The sequence below is a fragment of the Rhinolophus sinicus genome, linkage group LG03, assembly GCF_036562045.2.
Source record: "Rhinolophus sinicus isolate RSC01 linkage group LG03, ASM3656204v1, whole genome shotgun sequence".
Taxonomy (NCBI): Eukaryota; Metazoa; Chordata; class Mammalia; order Chiroptera; family Rhinolophidae; genus Rhinolophus; species Rhinolophus sinicus.
In genome coordinates, this window is record NC_133753.1 from 55,827,431 (window position 1) to 55,849,145 (window position 21,715).

At 41.5% G+C, this 21,715-nt stretch overlaps 1 protein-coding gene across 1 annotated transcript in view; it reads left to right on the top strand.

Moving 5' to 3' along the window:
* MYO5C (myosin VC) overlaps window positions 1-21,715 on the top strand; it is an 88,557-nt gene that overhangs the window by 63,742 nt on the left and 3,100 nt on the right. Inside the window, exons 32-39 of the mRNA XM_019747087.2 lie at window positions 368-536; window positions 4,751-4,838; window positions 8,078-8,176; window positions 9,404-9,558; window positions 11,526-11,615; window positions 14,409-14,559; window positions 15,226-15,508; window positions 21,358-21,532. Of these exons, the coding sequence (XP_019602646.2) occupies window positions 368-536; window positions 4,751-4,838; window positions 8,078-8,176; window positions 9,404-9,558; window positions 11,526-11,615; window positions 14,409-14,559; window positions 15,226-15,508; window positions 21,358-21,532 (1,210 nt within the window). The remainder of the gene's footprint in view (window positions 1-367; window positions 537-4,750; window positions 4,839-8,077; window positions 8,177-9,403; window positions 9,559-11,525; window positions 11,616-14,408; window positions 14,560-15,225; window positions 15,509-21,357; window positions 21,533-21,715) is intronic.

Consider the following 21,715-nt stretch of genomic DNA (forward strand, 5'->3'; position numbering starts at 1 on the left):
TAATTCCTGGCTTTTTGAGTATCTGGTCCCCAGGCTGTTTACAAAGAAGATAATCATTAGGCTTTTGGTCACAAGGGTGTGAGTGGGAGTGGATGTCCCCTGGGAGCAGTCAAGGGGTGTCGATGGGGTAGAGGTGAGAATGCCTTACCAGGTTAAGGAGACTGGGGCAGTCCGTGGACAATTTTATATGCCAGCCAACCCTGGTCTCTTTCCGCCCTCTTCTAGGACTCCTCTATTCAGATGCTATTTGCTTTACACATAAATTGGCCAAAGTATTTTTCCATCTTTGGAAATATCAGTGCTTGTTATGAGTGACTTCTCCATGGCAGTCAAACTGATACCCCAGTTTCCTCTCTCCTTTTCTCAGGACCACAGAAGGCCACAATGAAATACCCACCAAAGAGAAAAAGAAGCTGATTGGTAAAAGTCAAGAAACGCAGGAGGCCAGCGAGCACTTGAAGAGACAAATTGAAACTGAAAGTGAAGTCGAGAGTAGTTTCCGGCAGGAAGCATCTCGTCTCACTATGGAAAACAGGGTGAGAAGTTTTCTAACTTGTAGATAAATAGCTGCCTGTGTGTGGATGTCACAGAAAGGGGGACATGCCACCTAAAGTATACGATGAACAGCCACCCTCAGTCACAACCATCTGGTTCCTTATCTCCGATGGTCCGGTGGTCACTGAGGTTGAGCCCACAGCCGGGAGCCTTGGGACTTAATGGGCCGCTCCAGGGAAGTGCTCGATAAGGTAAAGGGAGGTAGAGCGGAGAACGAGGCGGTTCAGGGGTCCTGGGCACCCATGGACGGTGCTCATCTGAGATGACGATGCCCCTGCTTGCTTCTGGGGGTGCGTCCTTCCTACAAATTTAGTTTAGAGTCAAAGTGTCCTTCTGTGAAATGATGATGGTAGTAGAGGACAAACTTTTAAAATTGTTCAAATCTTCATCAAATTGTAAATGCCCTTGTCAAAATGCAATTCGGCAACATACTATGTATAGTGCCAGGTGGGTACTAGACTAATTGAGGGCACAGCTTAAAAAGTTAAATAAATGTCTAACCACTGTGCTGTACACCTAAAACTAATATAACGTAAAATTGAATGTTAACTGTGGTTGAAGAAAAAAGAATTGATAGATAATATCTGTTAAAGAAAAAAAAGAAAGAACGAAATTTGGCAACCCTATGTCCATCCTCAGTTGTTCTTTTGAAATTTTATTGGCATGTGAAACCCACAAGACTGAGAAGCACCAAAGTAGCAGATGGGACGCTTTCCCAGGAGTTGGGCACTCGTGCCCTGTGCTGGCTTGGCAGCATCGAGTACCATGACCAGGGGAGAGCTCACCAGGACAGTGGGTGCCTAACTTGCCCATAGGCCCTGCTCCCCATTATCAGGGACCCCCATTTTATACACGGTCAGGAACTCACCCTAGAAAAAATGCTACATCCCTCATTGCTGAATATCACTACAGTCACCTCCAAAGTCCTCCCCTTGGGAAGCTATGCACCGATGCCAGCACCTAGTCCACCCTCGAAAACTCTTTCTGGAATGGCCATCAGAGCAGTCATTGTATTACCCTTGACGTCCTAAATGTCATCAAAGGGTCTTCCTTTCAATATTTCCTTTATCTTTGGGTAAAGAAAGAAGTCACTGGGGGCCAGATCAGGTGAGTAGAGTGGGTGTTCCAATACAGCTATTTGTTTACTGGCTAAAAACTCCTTCACAGACAGTGCTGTGTGAGCTGGGGAATTGTTGTCATGCAACAGCCATGAATTATTGGCAAAAAATTCAGGCTGTTGTCATCTAACTTTTTCCTGCAGCCTTTTCAGCACTTACAAATATTAGTAAACTTGGTTAACTGTTTATCCCATTGGTACAAATGCATAACGAATAATCCCTCTGATATCAAAAAGGTTAGCAACATCATTGCAACAGGTTTGCGAACTTCATTGTCAGACCTCATGTCTCATAGGAAAACCAGGACAGGGTAAAATTATATTTCACAGTGTCAGAATTTAACCTTCAAGAGTAATTATAGCTACAATGAGGAGTCTAGGGAGTTTAACATTTACTAGGAAGTAACAAATTCAGTCAGGGGCACCTAAATGCCAGCCATCGTTTCTCAGGGGAATACAACTTCCTCAGAGAGCAGACTCTGCAAATCACACCAAATAAGCAACTGTCTGCTGAGCGTGTGTGAGATGCCATCCTGCCTTCTGCAGCTGTGTCTGCATGTGTGTCCCTGGGCTCTGAGCTGGGGCCAGTGCTAAGGGAGAGGACATGTGGGTGGGTCGTGTGTATGCTGCATGTCTTGTCCAGGTGAACTGTCATTCCCTAGCTGCGCGCATGTGTCTCTGGGTATGTGCCAGTCCTTGAATTGTGGGGGGTTTGTGTGAATTTGTTTCTGACACTCTGGGAGCAGTGATGTCCCACTCAGTGCCCCTCCACAAGAGCCCCCCCACATGTGTGGCTCTGTTTTCAGGTAGGGATAGACCAGCCCTGGTGCTTCCACAGTGCACTGAGCTAGGGAACAGGTATGTTTACATGTTCGTTCCAACAAACTATTCCTAAACCAATGAGGAGCCTCAGTGTTACAAATGAATATGCCACAAAAGAATACGATTCCTATCTATTATTAAGTGGTGGATTTTATCCACAAATGAGACTTAACTGTATTAGTTTTCTAGAGCTACCATAACAAATTGCCACAAACTGGGTGAGTTAAAACAATGGAAATTTGTTCTCTCACCGTTGTGGAGGCCAGATGTCCAAATTCAAGGGGTGTGCAGAGCTATACCCCTCCAAAGTCTCAAGGGTAGAAGCCTCCTTGTTTCTTCCAGCTTCTGGTGGCTTCCGGAATTCCTTGGTTTGTGACAGCATTAGTGCCGCTCTCTGCCTGTATCTTCATATGGCCTCGCATCTGTGTCTGTGGGTGTCCTTCACTGTCTGTTCTAGGGACAGTCTTATTGGATTTTTGGACCCACCCTAATCCAGTGTGATCTCACATTGATCCTTAGGTTCATTATAACGACAAGACCCTATTTCCAAATAAGATCATATTCTGAGGTTCTGAGCGGACATGAATTTTGAGGGAATACTATATAACCCACTAATGATCGTCTGATCAAAGAAAATCCTTATTAAAAAAGGAATAATGAAAACAAAAAATTTTTAGTGATCATGTCAGTGTTTATCAGACATTCAGAATTAAAACTAGATGTTATTTTTGCCTCTCAATAGAGATCTTAGGGTGCTGGTGAGACCACATTGAAGTGAGCACTGTCGTATGTGGGGTCTGGGAATATAAATTGGTATAAACTTCCTCAGGGGTGATTTGCAGACAAATATCATGAATTTTGGCAGTGCATCCCCTTTGACTCAGTAATGCAACCTCTAAGATTCTATCCCTAGTAAGTAAACAAATATGTGGACAAAGATTTTTGTTCAGAGTGTTCATAGTAGAGTTATTAATCATGGCAAAATTAAAAAAAAAAAAGGGAAACAGAATGGATGTCCAATAAGATTAGATAGATTAAATTTGTTGTATATCATATGACTTAGCCATTAAAATGATGGTTTGGGTATATTATCATTGGGAAATATGTCTGTAATATAATTATAGAAAAATATAGGGTATAAAACTACGTGCATGCAGTATGACCCCCATTTTATAAAACGTACATGTGCCATATTAGGAAAAGAGAAAGGAATGAAATAAAATGAAAACAGTGGTTTCCTCCAGATTATGGATTGATGGGTGACTTTTTTATTCTTAGACATATAATAGGATGGGCTGAAGTTGGAGGGAAGAAACTGTACCCACATCCCCACTTGAAAGGTCAGATAAAATTTCTAAGGTGTTCAGACAGGGTCACAGAACCGTAGAAGGGGAGAGGTAGCCACAGAGCAGAAACAGCACCATTTCCCTTGGTCCCAAGAGTCCCCAGAGGACACAGGGGTGCAGTGACTCTGCAACATGGGCATCGCTGGACTGGAGAAGCTTGAAGCCTTTTGATGTCAAAGCCCTTGGAATTCGGGAAGAACCTAACCACTCTGTGCCCATTATAGGAAATACGTATAGGTATCCAGGACTCTCCCAGGTCTTGAGCCAAAATCAGCCTGGGCAAGGCCACCCCCTTTCAGGAAAGAAAGGCAAAGCCAGGACTCCAATCTCTGAAGAGTTTCTCTGCCTCTAGCTTCTGATATCCAGAGAGCCTATTTTCACACATTCATATTTTTAAATTCTCTACAGTGGGCCTTACTTTATTAAGGGAAAAATAAATCAAACTAAATGTGGTACATCCTCACAATAGGATCTTATTCAGCCACAAAAGGAATGAAGTGCTGACGCATGTTACAGTATGGATAAACCTTGAAAACATTATGCTAAGTGAAAGAAGCCAGACACAAAAGACCATATATTGTATGATTCCATTTATACTAAATGTTCAGAACAGGCAATTATATAGAGACAAAAAGTCGACTAGTGGTTTCCAGGAGCTAGAAAAGAATGGGAGGCTAGGGCGTGACAGACAGAAGTTACAGGCTTCTTTTTGGTGTGATAAAAATATTCTTGAATTTAGAGAATGGTGATGGTTGCCTAACAGGCTATATAAAAACCACTGAGTTGTATAGTCAGCTTTATATTGTGTGTGAATGGGATGGTATGTGAATGATAGCTCAATAAAGCTAATACCAAAAAATGAATTTACATGCTTCCAAGCTAATGTCCTTGTTTCTTGTGATCTCTATAGGATCTTGAAGAGGAATTAGACATGAAAGACAGAGTGATTAAAAAGCTACAAGATCAAGTCAAGACTCTAACCAAGACAATTGAAAACGGTAGGGAAGATAACATTCACTTTCCTGTTTTTTGAACTTTCAGTTCAGATCAACATGCTTTAAAGTGTTTATTTCCTGATGTGGCCCAAAGTCTTTGAAACCCAAAGGAACGATTATCAGCTGGCAGCGTTTGGGGCTCAGTGATGGGCCGATGGAAAGATCTTTCAGGCAAACATATAGCTCCCCAACCCTCAGATAATACCAGCTCTGCTAATGCCATTGTAAGGGATACTCTATAATGAATATTTTTAACCTCTTCCTCTGTGAGCTCTCCCTTTTTAAAAATGAAACTGTGAACAAGTTTCCAATTGAACTGCTTTGAAATTCACTTCCTCTCCCAATTACATACAATCAGTATCCCAATTCCTATTAGAAGAAAAAGTAGAGAACTGAGAAGCCAGACTGTAGTGCTGAACTTGGACGCAACTGCACACTCTGAGTGTCCTCACGAACTCCTGTGGGAAGGACCCCGCGCCTTTCTTTCCTTCGTCTGCTTCTGTGTCACTGAACTTTTCTGATTTCTGCGCTCTTCTAACATTCTTCATCTTTTGGTCCATGTTTCCTCTTCCTGCAAATCTTGATCTCTAAGGCTGTATCTTGAACTATCTGTTCCTTTTTCTATATTTATTTCTTTGAAGAACTCCTGTATTGTTATTTATTCAACTCTTACCTCAAATTAAAGTGTTCAAAACCAAAGTGATCTTTCCTCTCAATAATAAATGATAACAGTCAGTCTGTCCCCTGAGGTCAGGGACCATGTCTGTCCTTCCCGACCCATACTGTGTCCCCGTTGTTGGAATAAATGAATGAACTGCCATCTCTATATAAAGTCTTCCAAAATCTACCTCCCACTCCTCACCTCTTTTCTGGGTTGTCAGTCCCTTTTTGACTCTAAGACTACCTTCTTTGTCTTTCTGTTATCACCTCCAACTCAACGTGTCTCAAGTGGAATGCATCAGCTTCCCCTTACATATTCATTATCTATTGTCTTATCACCAATTATCCCATATTTAGCAACTTCAAGCAACAAATGCTCTGTGTCATTACACACGGTTTCTGAGTGTCAAGAATCCAGGAGAGGCTTAGGTCAGTGCTTCTGGCTCTGAGTTGCAGTCAAGTCATGAGCAGGGATGCAGTCCGCTGAGGGCTTAGCTGCAGCTGGCAGATCTGCATCCAAGTCCATTCACGTGGCCGTGGCAGGAAGCCAGTGTCTCTTGAACACTGTAGAGATGGCATTAGCTTCTAGGGTCCCTCCAAAAAACATGCCCAGATACAAGTCACCACAGTCAAGGATATCCAAAGTATGTCCTTATCAGATATTTCTGCTTCATTTTTTATTCTTCCCAGTCCAGACACAATTTACAGAGGTCATTTTTATCATGAACAGTATTGCTTAGTAAAACAGTTGACATTCTACCTGTATCAGTCTCTGAGGGAACAGAGCTAGTAAATTAACAGAAATTCTCATGCAGTGGTAAGAGTGTTCTGTCCGCTCTTTACCTACACTACCTTCTTTTTCATTCACCAGAGGCTACTCACTTTTCTTGGCCCAACTGGAGTGCTACCTCCTTCAAGAAGCATTTTTCAACAGTGCCAACCCCTGTCTGCATGAGTTCTTATGGCCCCTGTATTAATTTCCTATGGCTACTATAACAAAATACAATAAAATTAGTGGCTTACTAGAACACACATTTATTATCTTACAGTTCTGGAGGTTAGTTCAAGATGGTTTTCACTGTGCTAAAATCAAGGTGTCAGCTCGGCTGCATTCCTCTTGGAGCCATTAGGAAAGAACCCATCCCCTTGTCTGTTCTAGCTTCTAGAGGGTACCTGCATTCCTTGGCATTCCTTTCTCTCCATCTTCCAATCCAGCAACATAGCATCTCCTAAATCTTTCTGACTCTCTAACTTCTGCTTCTGTTATCACATGTCCTTCTCTTAGAATGGACATGAATCTTGGGGGCCCATCCAAAGATGTTCCCGTCCCAATCCCTGGAACCTATAAATATGTTACCTTATGTGGCAAAAGGGATTTTGCAGGTGTGATTAAGTTAAGGATTTTGAGATGGGGAGATTATCCTGGATTATCCAGGTGGGCCCAATGTGATCATAAGAGAGGGACAGGAATATCAGAGTGAGAGAAGGTGATGTGACAATGGAAACACAGGGAGAGAAGAGGATATGATAATAGAAGCCGAGGTTACACTGACGTAGCCACAAACCAAGGAATGTGCGTAGCCTTTAGAAGCTGGAAAAGGCAAGAAACAGATTCTTCCCTACAGACTCCAGAAGAAACACAGCTCTGCTGACACTTTGATTTTAGCCCCATAAGATCCATTTTAGTCTTCTGACCTTCAGAACTGCAAGTTTATGATGTTGTTTTAAGCCACTAAGTTTCTGTTAACTTGTTATAGCAAACAGGACACCAGTATAGTCCCTCTAGGATCGTGCAGTTTGGTGCATGATCGAACTTTGCACACTGAATGGTCCATGAATCTTGGTTCCTTGTCTGTAACATCTACATCTTGAAGACAGGGGCTTCCTCTTGGATCACTTTCATATCCCCACTGTGTTGGACACACACCAGGTACTCATAAGGATTCTTTCAAGGGTAATTCAGCCTTTTCAGCAGCAGCTACACTCATCTGAGATACCCACATAAGAATCACTACCAGGGTGGATAGGTGGCTCAGTTGGTTAGAGCACAAGCTCTGGGCAATGGGGCTGCTGGTTCGATTCCCACATGGACCAGCGAGCCGCACCCTCTGCAACTAGAACGAAGTTAATTAGCTGCCGCTCAGCTCCTGGGTGGCCAGATGGCTCGTTGGTTGGAGCGCGGGCTCTCAATAACAAGGTTGCCGGTTCGGCTCCTCAACTCCCACAAGGGATGGTGGGCTGCGCCCTCTGCAACTAACAATGGCAACTTGACCTGGAGCTGAGCTGCACCCTCCACAACTAAAATTGAAAAGGACAACTTGACTTGGAAAAAGTCCTGGAAGTATACACTGTTCCCCAATAAAGTCCTGTTCCCCTTCCCCAATTTTAAAAAAAATCACTACCAGAGAAATTCTCCAGGATTCAATCAAGTTCTCAATTATCGGAAAGCCGCAGGAGTTCATGTGCAAGCCAGTCAGAATGGGGAGGAAGGAGACAGAGGAGGAAGGAGACAGAGCAGAATCATTATAACGCCTGTGGCAGTTGTTTTGTGTATGTAACTGGTTGTTTACCTCTGTCTACAGGTAATGATGTGCCCTTGTCCTCAGGACCCAAGGAGTACCTTGGAATGCTGGAATACAAGAGAGAAGATGAGGCCAAGCTCATTCAAAACCTCATTCTTGGTAGTGAAACCTGGAACTCTATGTTTGCTTTATGTTTGCTTTATCTTTGAGACTTGAATGTCCGTCATTGCCGCAGTTCTGGGTGATGGCAGTCCCTTCTCTTCCTTCACTGTTTCTTCCTTTAGCCCAGAGTTTATCAGCCTCAGCACTGTTGGTGGGGGGGCTGCACATTTTAGGATATTGAGCAACATGCTTGGCTTCTACCTGTAGGAGCCAATAGCAAGCCCTACTCATGACAGTAAGAGGGTCTCCAGATATGGCCAAATGCCCTGTGGGGGCACGTTGCCGTCAGCTGAGAAACACTGCCCTACCCTCTTCCCAAGTCTAATTATAGGGTCTGAATAGAAGACACGTGTTTGTGTCTGAGCGTAGGATACGTGCTGGAAGTGACCGTGGCTCTGTGCTCCATCTGACTTCTGCTAAGAAATGTATTTGCGGGCAGTGTGACAGGGGCGTCCCAGCCACACTTCAGTTACAGGAGTGTCCCATTGTGCTTGCACAAGGGTTTGTGGTCTTAGAACTAATCTTACTAGACTGTCTTCACCATGAAAACCACATGGTTTTCCAGAGGGAACTAGAAAAATTGCCTCTTTCTCAGCCGGTCCCAGGATCACAAAGCAAAAAGTCGATGTGTAGCCTTACTTCCCCTTCCTCTAAGTGGCCCCCTCAGAGCACAGGAACACCCCTACCCTTTCTACCCTCACTGGCACACAGCTGTCGGGCCTCTTCTTTGTTTCCCAGTCTTCATGCTGCCATGGGGAGGGCTTTGTTTATCTTAATTTGTTCTATAAAGTTTCCCTCTTTCATCCCCATCTGACTCCCCGCCATTCTCTTCTCCCTAAGGTCAGGAAGGCCTCCTCTGCCAAACTGCCATGCACCTGTTTCCCAGATTCAAAGCAGGGGCCTGTGATTGCTAAGATTGTATTGCATCCTCATCCTAGAGGCAGGTGCCAGCGTACTTGGAACTGGGATTCCTCTCTTATCGGAAATTCAGGGTCTCCACACAAGGGGGAAATTACTTTGCAAATGAGAAGAAGAGCAGGTGGCCCCTGTATGTTTTTGCCAAGGAAAGAGCCAGATAGAATTCCTCAAGGAGAAAAGACATCCCTGTGCATTCAGGTGCTGCATCCGGTGCAGAGCAGCCTATGAGCCCTGCCCCGCATTCAGAGGTTCCCTAGGGGCGAGCTGACTGCCCACTGTGATCCTCATGGCCTCTCTCTGCTGCAGACTTGAAGCCGCGCGGTGTGGTGGTGAACATGATTCCCGGGCTGCCAGCTCACATCCTGTTCATGTGTGTGCGCTACGCAGATTCACTCAATGACGCCAACATGCTCAAGTCCCTCATGAACAGCACCATCAATGGCATCAAGCAGGTGGTTAAGGTAGGAGCCACCTTTGCCATGGGCCTGTGGTATTAGAGGCACTTGAGGAACATCTGTGGAAATGACCAGCTGGCCTTCCTGTGTCCCTCCACCTCTGGGCTTTGGTGAACCACGTGATTCCTCAGACCAGTCTGAGGCCCAGTCAGTGAAAGAAGCCAAGCTGTTAAGGAAAGACCAGTTAGGTCAGGGACCCCCAGGGATGGGCATCTCCAGTAGACCTTGAATTCTTACCTGTGAGGTGACAACGTGGTAGCCATCCTCCCCACCACTTCTTATCCCCTCAGGGTGTAGAATCCCATCTCCAGCGAGTACGTGTCTACTGATGTAACAACTGTGAATGGTGAGGAATAGGGAGGGCTGAAAAGTTACTCATCCGTAATTCTCCCTTCTAAAACCACATCATGTACCTTTATTCCAGCCCAGAAACAAAGATAAGCTGCGTGTTAGTGGGAAGTAGTAAAGTATAGATCTAATATTTTCATCCCCTTTCCAAATGAGAAGCAGTGTTTGATGTTGGCATACATTTGAATTTTTAGTTGGGGAGGGTCCTATCTGACTTTTAGTAAAATGTATGTTTTAATAGAGTCATGAGTAATTAAATCCTGTTTTAAATACTCTAGGAAAAAAGAAGAATAAAAACAATCCATGAGAGGTCAGAGTATGGGTAATTCTCTCCCTCTCCCCTCCAAATTTTATACCAAGAATTCATTATTCGTTAGGAATTAGGAGTAGAAAATTTGCTTGGTGCTGGGTGCTTCATAGTCACTCTCTTCACAGTAGCCACCAGAATGGTCTTAGAAGGGGCTCCTGTGAATTAATATTTCCCATCTATATTTTCATAAATTAGGTTTCTTTGCACACACTTGCATTGTGTCCCAGGACATAGGCACACAGTATTGCCCTGTCTTGCTGCTCTGGAATGCTTACATATTTAGAAATCCAAAGATGCATGGCATGAGAAGTATAAACCCTTTCTCACCAGCATCTTCCGTCCTAGCTTCCCCCGCAGCCCACTGCCCTCTGCCTTTGTTGGTGGTCAGGACCTGTCCCTCTGGTTCCAGTGCACAGCACTTCAGAGCAACCCTCACTCGGCCCACACAGCCCTCCAGCCATCGTGCCTTTTCCTCCACCACCACCCGCTCCACTGCCAACAGCGCTTAAACGGGTGCTCTCTGCCAGTTCTCTTCTTCACTGCTTGCAATCTGGCTTCTACCCCTATCACTCCATAGAAAGATCACCAGTAATTCATCTTGCTAAATCCCATGCTATGTCCTTCATTTTTATTCTCCTTACAAGGACTGAAGCAGTAGTGCTATCTCTTTGAAACCCTGGTTCCTTGTCTTTCAAATTCCAGGACTTGCCCGCTTTTCCTTTTACCTCTCTGATATCGAACCTCCTCCTTCTTTGCTTGTTCCTCTTCTTCCTGCCGCATAAGTGGAGGTGTTCTTCCCAACAGAGTCCTAGATCCCGAGCTCATGTCTCTCTACCCCTTTCAAGGAGGCCATCCTCCTGCCTCTCTCATGAGGTTTGCTCAGCTGCTCTGGTTCTCCATCATCTCTCCATCCTCTGAGTTTTTGTGGCGCAGTCCGCACCCATCATGTGGGCAACGGGCCACCTAATTACTGTGCCCTGTATGTGTTATGTCTGTCTCCCTCGTCAGACTGTGAACTTCGGAGGGCGAGGACCGAGACCAACATTTCTCAGGCATTGCCGTCATGCCTGCTTCAAGCTTCATGACAAATGACATAACGTATACAGAAATATTTTGCAAACCTTAACCTGCTAATATAACAGCTTATCATCATAAAAGAAATTTAATAAAGGCTTTAGTGACTACAATAAGAATTCATTTTGGTTAAAAGCCACCAACTAACCAAACAGGTTAGATATGTCTGTTCTTGGCTCCAAGGCACCGGTAATCACCAAATCCACCTTTGTCTTCTCTTTTTTTTTCTTTTTTTTTAAAGGCACATTTAGAAGACTTTGAGATGCTGTCTTTTTGGCTTTCCAATACTTGCCATTTCCTCAATTGTCTGAAGCAGTACAGTGGAGAAGAGGTAGGGACGCTGGCCTGCTCTGTGTTCTGTGCTGGTAGCCAGTCTGTAACCTCCTCATGAGCCAGATCTCACTAGAGGGGTTAGGAGTTGGGGCACCAGCTCCAGGGACAGTCTCTGCCCCAGCTGGCTTCCTGGCTTCCTCCTCACCCAGGAGGCCGACTTCACATCACCAGTCAGACAGAAGCCACAGGCAGAAGACTTCTACTAATAGAAAGAGGCTTAAACCTTGGACATGGTACCAGGCCTCAGTTTCCTTGAGTTTTACATGAATGAGGTGGATTAAATAGATGATTTTTAAGTTTCTTTCTGGTTGTGAAATTCTGAAGTTTTTAATATTATGACTCTAAAGTTTAGCCTTTAGCTCAATATGCTTGTTGCTTCAGAGTTGTTCTATCTATACAAATCTGGTTGTTCCTCCATAGTGTAAATCCTTTGCCATTCCGACTCTGCTTCCAAGGGGCTGACATCATAAAGGAGTTTTCACATTCAACTATTCACAGAGCAAAATTTCAGTGATTTAAAATAACAAAATGGCTTTTAGGGTTTTCATTACTCTCTGCACCATTTTATAGTCCCACCAGTATTGTATGAAGTTTCCAGTATCTCATACGTTCACCAACGCTTGGTATTGACATACATATTATTTACCAGTCTCATGCATATAAAATGACACCGTGTTGACTTAAATTGCAATTACTTCATCACCAGTGATGTCAAGTATCATTTCATGTGCTTATAGGTCATTTGGGTTTCCTTTTAAACTGCCAAGTCCATTTTTCTTAGGTGTGATTTTTTTTTTCTTATTGATTTATGCAGTGTCTTTGCATAGTATGAATAGATTGTGGTTTGTCTTCTAATTTCCTTTATGAAGTCCTTTGTCATATACAATTTTTGAATTTTCATGTACTTAAATCTATCCTGTTCTTTTGTGATGTGTTTCAAGAAATTCTTTCCTACCCTGAGACCATGAAGATATTCTCTTACTTGTTCCTAAACTCTTATAATTCAAATTTAGAGTTCACAATTACGCTTTTGTGTATCCAAAAATGGTGTGATTATTTATCTGTCCCAAGTTGACGTGTGAAGTAATGATTTCATTATCTTACTCCACATGGATAGCCAATTGGCCCAATGGAGAGAAAGTAAAAAAATATATAAAAGTAATCCTACTGGTACTATAGAACAAAAGGAGAAACAAGTGAAAAAAATCCAACCTCTGACTAAAAAACAACAACAAACAAACAAACAAACAAAAAAACGAAAGCAGGGAGGGGCACAGACCAATCCATTTAAGACAAACTGGCATCTGTGAGACATTAAAGAAAGAGGATATCATTCAACAGCATTTATTTTTTGATCCTGTCTTTGCCCCCTTCAGCCATATATACAATATTCTTTTCCCTGTCTCAATGTTTTTTCAATTATATATATTTTTATTATTATTAGTTTCAGGTGTACAAAACAACATAGTGATTAGACATTTACACACCTCACAAAGTGATAACCCCTCCAAATCTACTACCCATCTGACACCATACATAGCTATTACAATACCGTTGACTGTATTCCCTATGCTGTACTTTACATCCCGTGACTATATATACCAGGGACGCCAAAAAATGTATACAAGTGAACACACTGGTCAACATTGCTCAAGCAGTAGTTTGCCATAATCAGAAGTGTCTGGATGCTGATGGAAACCATTTTGAGCACCTCTTGTAATTGCAGAAGTCAAATGTGACTTGTATTCATCTTTGTTACCAGTATATATTGAGTATTACAATTTTAATACAGTTTTTCTTTCTTAAAATGTGTATACGTTATTTTGGCACCCTCTGTATATTTATATTATAGTTGACATTCGATATTATTTTATATTAGTTTCAGGTATATAGTTTTATTTCTAAAGTTTCAATGGTTCTTTTTCACCTCTGCCTTTTCTCATAATGTCCTCTTCTTAATGTTTTCTTTTATGTTTTCTCTTTGAATATATTAAACCATATTGTACTAGTCTGCTTGAGCAGCTATATACAAAATACCACAGACTGGGTGGCTTAAACAACAGAAATTTATTTTCTCACAGTTCTGGAGGCTTGAAGTCTAAGATCAAGTTGCTGGCAGGGTTGGTTTCTGATGAGACCTCTCTTCCTGGCTTGCAGACAGATACCTTCTTACTGTGTCCTCACATAAGCTTTCCTCAGTGCACAGGGGTGGAGAAAGATTGAGCTCTTTAGTGTCTCTTATTATAAGGACACTAATCCTAACAGATGAGGGCCCCACCCTTATGACCTCGTGTGACCTTACTTACTTTCTTAGAAACCGTATCTCCTAATATAGCCACACGGGAGGTAGAGGCTTTAACATGAATTGGGGAACAGGGGGAGACACAAACATTCAGTCCATAACACATTTTAAAATATTTCAGATAGGTCTATACTCTATAATTATAAAGTTATGAATCTTATTTATTGGCTCTACTGACCTCTTACTGCAGTTTTCTTCCTTGGGTGCTTTGCAGTTTTTTTCTCTGAGGTTCCATGGAAATTATTTTCCACTATAGTCTATAGGCACTGGGGGCGCATATTTGTGGGGGAGAAGGCAGTACAGTGACAGTAACTGATAGAAAATAAATGCTACCTCAGACATCAAGAGCTCATTTGATGTAAATCAGACATTATGTTTTAAAATATAGGAGTTATAGTAGAAGCTGATTATAATATTAGTAAAGGTAGTATTTTAATTTCCTACATGTCTATATTATTTTCATATTTATATGCTCAAAATTACTTTCAGGAATTCATGAAGCATAACAGTCCACACCAGAATAAGAATTGCTTGAACAATTTTGACCTGTCAGAATATAGACAGATTCTTAGTGATGTGGCTATACGAATATATCATCAGTTCATCACCGTAATGGAAAATAGCATTCAACCAATAATAGGTAAGAAAAGAATTGACAAAAAAAATATTTATAGTAACATTGAAACCTTAAAAAATACATCAGGTGTATGGAATGTGGGGTTACAAAGAATATAATTTTAAAACCAAGAAAATTTAGTTGTGTATATGTCCAGTTTTTAATTCTTTGGTTGCTTGAAAGGATTACATATATAAAAGTACATGGTTCATAGTTTTCTTTCTGCAAGGGTGATTCATCCTGAAGGGAAAAACTTGGGAGAATTGCTGCTACTTACATGGCTAATCTTGGGTCTTAGTCAAGTATTTTTGAAATCCTAAAGTCCCTCTCAAATTCTTGTGTACCTTCTCCAATTTTCTGAAATTTAAATATTTTAGGCTTTAAACGGTTCTAGACCACAAGTGATCATGCTAACATGTCCTCTTTCCTGTGATGTTGAAAGAGGAGGTGCTCCAAGCCTAGAGAAAGGAATGCTGCCCTGTTGTAAACAGCCAGCCATCCCCATCCGCCCCTTACAGCCTGGTGCTCCGCGGTCCTTTATTCTCTTGCTTTCTCTGTCACAGCTTACATCCACTACTAACTCTTGTAGAAAATGTCCCACCTCTTGAAACAGACACATAAGAGCAGTGAGAAACGCCCTGTGGTTGTCCCCACTGTGTGTATGAGAAAAGCTTCCATTGTTCTTTGTAGTGCCAGGCATGCTGGAGTATGAGAGTCTGCAGGGCATTTCCGGCCTGAAGCCCACAGGCTTCCGGAAGCGGTCATCCAGCATAGATGACACCGACGCCTACACAATGACCTCAGTCCTTCAGCAGCTGAGCTATTTCTACAGCACCATGTGCCAGAGTGGCCTGGACCCAGAGCTCGTGAGGCAGGCTGTGAAGCAGCTCTTCTTCTTGATTGGAGCCGTCACCCTGAACAGCCTCTTCCTGCGCAAGGACATGTGCTCCTGCAGAAAAGGGATGCAGATCAGGTAAAACCATAAACCACTGCTTACTCCAGAGAGGCTGGCCGGAAGGAATACTCATACAATCTGCAGCCACACATTCCCATCCCTCCCGCCCCCAGAGCTGCAATGCTGGCCTGGGGTGTGTGTGTACGAGATAACTCTCAGAACCTTGGAGGAGTCTGCCCTCTGTTGCCCGGCCCCTCCTCCCATCACCTTCCACCGCCCTAACTTGACGCTCAGGCTTTCACTAGGAGCTAGTAATTGTAGATTTTAACTTCTGGCCCTCTGTGATTATCATACACTCAGCCAGTACTTACTGACCACCACCTCTGCGAATAGCACAGCCTGGTAGAGGACACAGGAAACAAAGAAAAGGGCGATTTGATCCCTGCCCTTGAGAAGCTCAAAATAACTAAATAATGCGAGGCTACTATGATGAAGTCAGGAACAAGTGGTGCGGGAAGTGCTTCAGAAGAGAGATATTATGATGGACAGAACAGTTCAAGAAGCCTGAGAGCTGTGGATTGAGTGGTTTTTCAAAAGGGAGAAGCACATTCCAGGCAGGGAAATGAGGTGAGCAAAGACGTAGTGTTGGAACTGACTGAGGACCCTCTTCAGGCAGCAGCAGTGAGCTGTGTCCAGATGAATCAGAGGTTTGTTTAGGGAGCAGAAGCGCTGAAGTAGAGTGGCAGGTTGGATCCAGAGTGGGACAGTCTAGAATGCCAGGCTAAGTGAGGCATTCGGAATTCATCCTGAAGTCATGGGCTCTAGCTGGGAAGTGTGTCAACTTCTCTTTATCTCTTATTGAGGAAGCACGGGCCCTGAGCTGTCATTGGAATGCTGTCACGTGATTGGAAAACACATAATATGTGGGTAGATATTTAAGACTTTTATAACATGTACAGGAATTTGATACCCGTATGTGATATGAGAACCTGGGGTGGTGATGATGGCAATGATGTAAGGGACAGTGACAAAGGATGTATGTTAAGCAAAGAATTAAACATGAGGCATCCATTGTATCTTTTGGGCATGCGTGAAACATGGAGTTGGACATTTCCACAAACCAGACTGGCCACTTCCCATGATACCAGGTGTGGTTTCCAGATAGGAGGGGGAATTCAGAAAGACTGGGCTCTGTGGACCTTTTTCTTTTCATTGAGAAAGGAAAGAGTTCTGTTTTATTTCACAGACTCCGAGCAGATGGCCTGTAGCTCTCTGAGGTAGGTGTCAACCCTATTTAAAGTAAAGCCATAATCCTTAATGTGCCACCAGAGCCTTTGCGGCACAGATCTCATTCCATCAGTAGGTCCCCCAAGATGAGTGAACATGGGACATGAGTGACAACTGCCTTGAGGATAAGTAGGACCTGTTCCCTCAGGTGCTCAGCACTTCTTCCTTTCACCAATTGAAAGTGGCCATCAGAGAAGTAGTGCCATTACAGTGCATTGCTCTGCTCTGAGCTAGCACATGCATTTTAGAGATGTTCATTCATTCAGATATCCCTTCAGCTCCTGCCTAAGCAAGGCCCACCAGGACTTGTGGTGGCTTTACAAGGAAAACAGAATAAGAAAACATGAACACAAGTAGAAAATCAAGACCAAAGAAAAGAAAACTTTAAACAGTAACAGAGTAGCTTGAAAACTGGCTCTGGGCTTTCCGGCTGTTGGGACAAAAAGCAAAAAAACATCCCCAGCTTTCTGGTCTCATTGGGTATGGTGAGACAGACCAGTTCCTGGGGTGATCTTTAGATTTTCCTAGTACCCAATTCTTCTTTGTTCCTACTCATGAATTATAAAAATACTATATCATATGGAACTTTGTCTCACAATCTCCACAGTTGCATTTTTACAGCACATTTCATTGTGGCTGTTTTGCCCCGTGATCTTTGAGAATAGCCTAGGTAGGGTTCATGGAGACAGTTCTGTTATGAACCAGAATAACGAGGCCTGAACACACACATTGCTTGCTGGCCTGAGAGAATCTGGGGAGAAGACCAAAGGCACTGAATTGGGTCTTGAAGGACAGATAGGATTTCAGCTGGCCATAAATTAGAGGAATGAGCACAGGCTTCAGTGAAGAAAATGTGATGGCAGGGTCTGAAAGGAGCACCAGCAGTGATGAGAGAACCTAGAAAGATTGGTTAGAAAGAGAGAGTAGAATGCCAGAGTGAGGAATGCATGCTTTAGTCCCTCAGCTGTAGCAGCCACTATAGATTATTTTTTCTTTTCTTTATCAGAACGCTTTAAAGTATGATTCAATTCCTTTAATAGTTGTAGGACTATTCAGGTTATATATTTCATCTTAGATAACTTTGGGTAGTTTTTGGTTTTCAAGGCACTGGTCCACTTCATCTAAGTTATTGAGTTTATGTGTGTAGAGCCGTTCATAATATTTCCCTATATTTCTTTGGATTTCTGCAGAATCTGTAGCAATATCCCTCTTAAGGTCCTATATGGGTAATCTGTGTCTTCATTATTTTCCTTGGTCAGTCTTGCTAAAGTTTAATTAACTTTACTGATCTTTTCAAAGAACCAGTGTTTGATTTCATTAAATATTTTCTTTTTAAAATTTAACTGATTTCTGTTATCGTCTTTATTATTTCATTCCTTCTGCTTACTTTGGATTTATTTTGCTCCTTTTCCCCCTAGTTCCTAAAGTAGAAGTTTTGATTATTGACTTTGAGACCTTTCTTTTCTAACATAAGCATTTAATGTTATAAATTTCTCTCTAAGCACTACTTTAACTATATCCCACAAATTTTGTTATGTTATATTTTCATTTCTGTTCATTTCAAAATATTTTCCAGTTTCCCCTGACTCTTACTCTTTGACCCGTGGATTATTTAGAATTATGTTGTTTAATTTCCAAGTGTTTAGAGACTTTCTTATTACCTTTCTGTTATTGATTTTCAGTTTAATTCTATTATAGCCAAAGAACACACTTGTTCAAACTCTTAGAAACAGAAGGTAAAATGGTGTTGCCTGAGACTTTTCCAGGTTTATTTTTAACACAAAAACTTCTAAATATTTTTCCATTAAAATAATAATAAACTTTGTATGATTTTGATTCTTTTTAAATTTGCTAAGATTTGCTTTTATCATCCACAATATGGTTTGTTTTTGTCAATGTTCCCACATGCAATGGAAAAGAATGTATATTCTGCAGTTGTTGGGTGGAATGTTCTATACATGTCAGTGAGACTCTGTTGTTTGTTGATAGTGTTTTTCACTTGTTGATAGTGTTTTTCACTTCTTGTATGTATCCTTGCTGATTTTCTCTTTTAGTTTTATTGAGAGGAGTGGAGAAGTTTCCAATTATAATTATGGATCTGTCAATTTCTTCTTTTCAATCTGTCAGTTTTTGCTTCATGTATTTTAAAGTTCTATTGTTAGGTACATACACATTGAGAACTGTTGTGTATTTTTGTAGAATTGACACTCCTATCATTATGTAAGGTCCTTCTTTACTCCTGTCTAGTAATTTTTTCTTCTCTGAAGTCTACTTTTTCTTAAAGTCTACGTTTTCTTTTGATTAGTATTTTCATACTGTTTTTTTTTTTTTTTCATCCTTTTACTTTTAACCTGCCTATATCAGATTTGAAGTGAGTTTCTTGTAGGCAGCATATATTTGGGTCTTTTTTCAATCTAATCTGACCATCTATGCTTCTTCATTGGGATGTTTAGACCATTTTAATCTAATGTAATTATTGATATAGTTAGGTGTAAGTCTATCATTTTGTCATTTTCTTTTTGTTCCTTCTGGTTTTTATTTCTCTGATACTTTTTTCTGACACCTTTCTGGGTTCTTTGAACATATTTTGTACCCCTTTCTAGTTTGCCTATTGTGTTTTTACTATATCTCTTTGTATCTTTTTTAGTGGTTGCCCTAGGAATTACAATATACATATATACTTTCTCAGTCTGTTTAGAATCCATCTTACCACATCAAGCAGAATGTAGAAACCTTACCATCACATAGGCTCCTTTACCTCTCTTCATTTTATGTTGTAGTTGTTTTATGTATTATATCTACATACATCAAAAAGTCTGTCAGAAAGTGTTGTAATTTTTCTTTTAAACTATCCAACATATTTTAAACAACTCAATAGAAGAAGAATAGTCTATTATATTTACCCAGATATTTACCATTTATATTATTCCTTCTTCTGAGTTTAAAGTCTCAGTTTTTCCCCCAAATCTCATTTTGATATCATTTCTTTCTGCTTGAGGAAATTCTTTTAGTAGTCTTTTTAAAGCAGGTTCACTGGCAATAAATTCTCTTAGTTTTCTTTCATCTGAAAATGTCTTCATTTTACCTTCATTCCTGAAGTATATTTTTGCAGACTGATAGTCCTTTTTTTTCATCACTTTAAAAATGTTTCACTTTTTCCTGGCTTCCATGGTTTCTGATGAGAAATGCACAGTCATTTGAATTATTGTTTACCCTACAAGTAATGCATAGTTTTTCTCTGATTGCTTACAAGATTTTTTTCTTTGTCATTAGTTTTCTGCAGTTTGATTATGATGTTTCTAGGAGTCGGTTTTGCCTCTTTGAGATGGCCTGAACTACTTGAATTCCCATGGGGAATTGCTAATCTAGAAGGTCAGAGTTGGACTTGACCTTTGAGATCACATAATTCAACACTCAATTTTTAAAAACAGCTTCATTGATATATAATTTACGTGCCATGAATCTCACCTGTTTAAAGTGACTTCAATGGTTGTTGGTATATTTACAGAGTGTGCAGCCATCACCATAATGTAATTTTACATTTTCATCACTCCAAAAAAGCCGTATAGCCATTAGCAGCCACTCTTATTCCCTACCCACATCCCACATCCCAGTCCCCTTACCCTGAGCCTAAGCAACCACGAATATATTTTATTTCTCTATAGATTTGCCTATTCTGGACATTATTTAAATAAGTGCAATCATAAAATATGTTGTCTTTTGTGACTGGCTTATTTCACTTAGCGTAATGCTTTCACGGTTCCTCCCCGTGGGAGCAGGTGTCACTACCTCATTTCTATTTATTGCTGAATAACACCCCATTGTATGGGTAGACCACAATTTCTTTAGTCATCAGTTGGTAGACATTTGTGTTGTTTTCAATTTTTAGCTAAGTGAAATGCTATGAACATCTGTGTACAATTTGTTGCATGGACATGTTTTCAGTTCTCTTGAGTACATATCTAGAAGTTGAATTGCTGGGTCATATGGTAGTTTTATATTTACCATTTTGAGGAGCTGCCAAACTGTTCTCCTTAGCAGCTATGCCATTTTTCATTCCTATTAGCAATGTGTGAGTGTTCTCAGCACTCTCATTTTCCCAGAGAGGTTGAGTAACTTTCCAAGCTCACACAGTGGATTGATAATACTAAAACCCATGTCTCTTAACTCATAAACTTATGATAATTAGTGACAGAAACAAGAATCAAAACCCCACTAGACTAAAAGACAGCCTTCTGCCAATTGAAAACTTTCTGCCAATTTAGGAAATCAAACAATTTTTTTTATACCATTGTAAGTCTTCAAATATTACTATGATTTTTTTCCTTTAACAGATTTTCAATTCTATTAAGAGTATTTTAATAGATTATTCTACTTTATAAATTATTGCACTGTGCTCTGCTCAGATTCTCCCCAAAGTTTATCCTGGTACAGCCCCTCATCATAGACCATCATGATCCTTAGAAGCATGAATCGTGAGAGCTGATCATCTGGTCCTCCTCACATTACAAACAAAACTGCTGGACTGTGGTCCTGAGGCTCTCAGTGAACCCCCTCAGGACACACTGGGGCATTCGGTACCCTCCCCAAACATGTATGGAACCATCCACTGTTCTCTACTCCTCTGGCTTCTACTCCAGGTGCAACATCAGCTACTTAGAAGAATGGCTTAAAGATAAGAATTTGCAGAACAGCTTGGCCAAGGAAACTTTGGAGCCTCTCTCCCAGGCAGCCTGGTTGCTTCAGGTTAAGAAGACCACAGACAGCGATGCCAAGGAGATCTATGAACGCTGTACCTCACTGTCTGCTGTGCAGGTGACCAGGCTTGCTCAATGTCTCCCTGATCTGCATTGACAGGTCATGTAATTGTTGTCACCTTTCCTGGCATAGCCAGGGGTATGCAACTGAGTCTCTGCTTTTTGGGGAGCATAATATCTCCCATAGCCCACCCTCTTCTCTAGTAAGCATTTATTAAATACTAACTCTAGACCTTAAAAA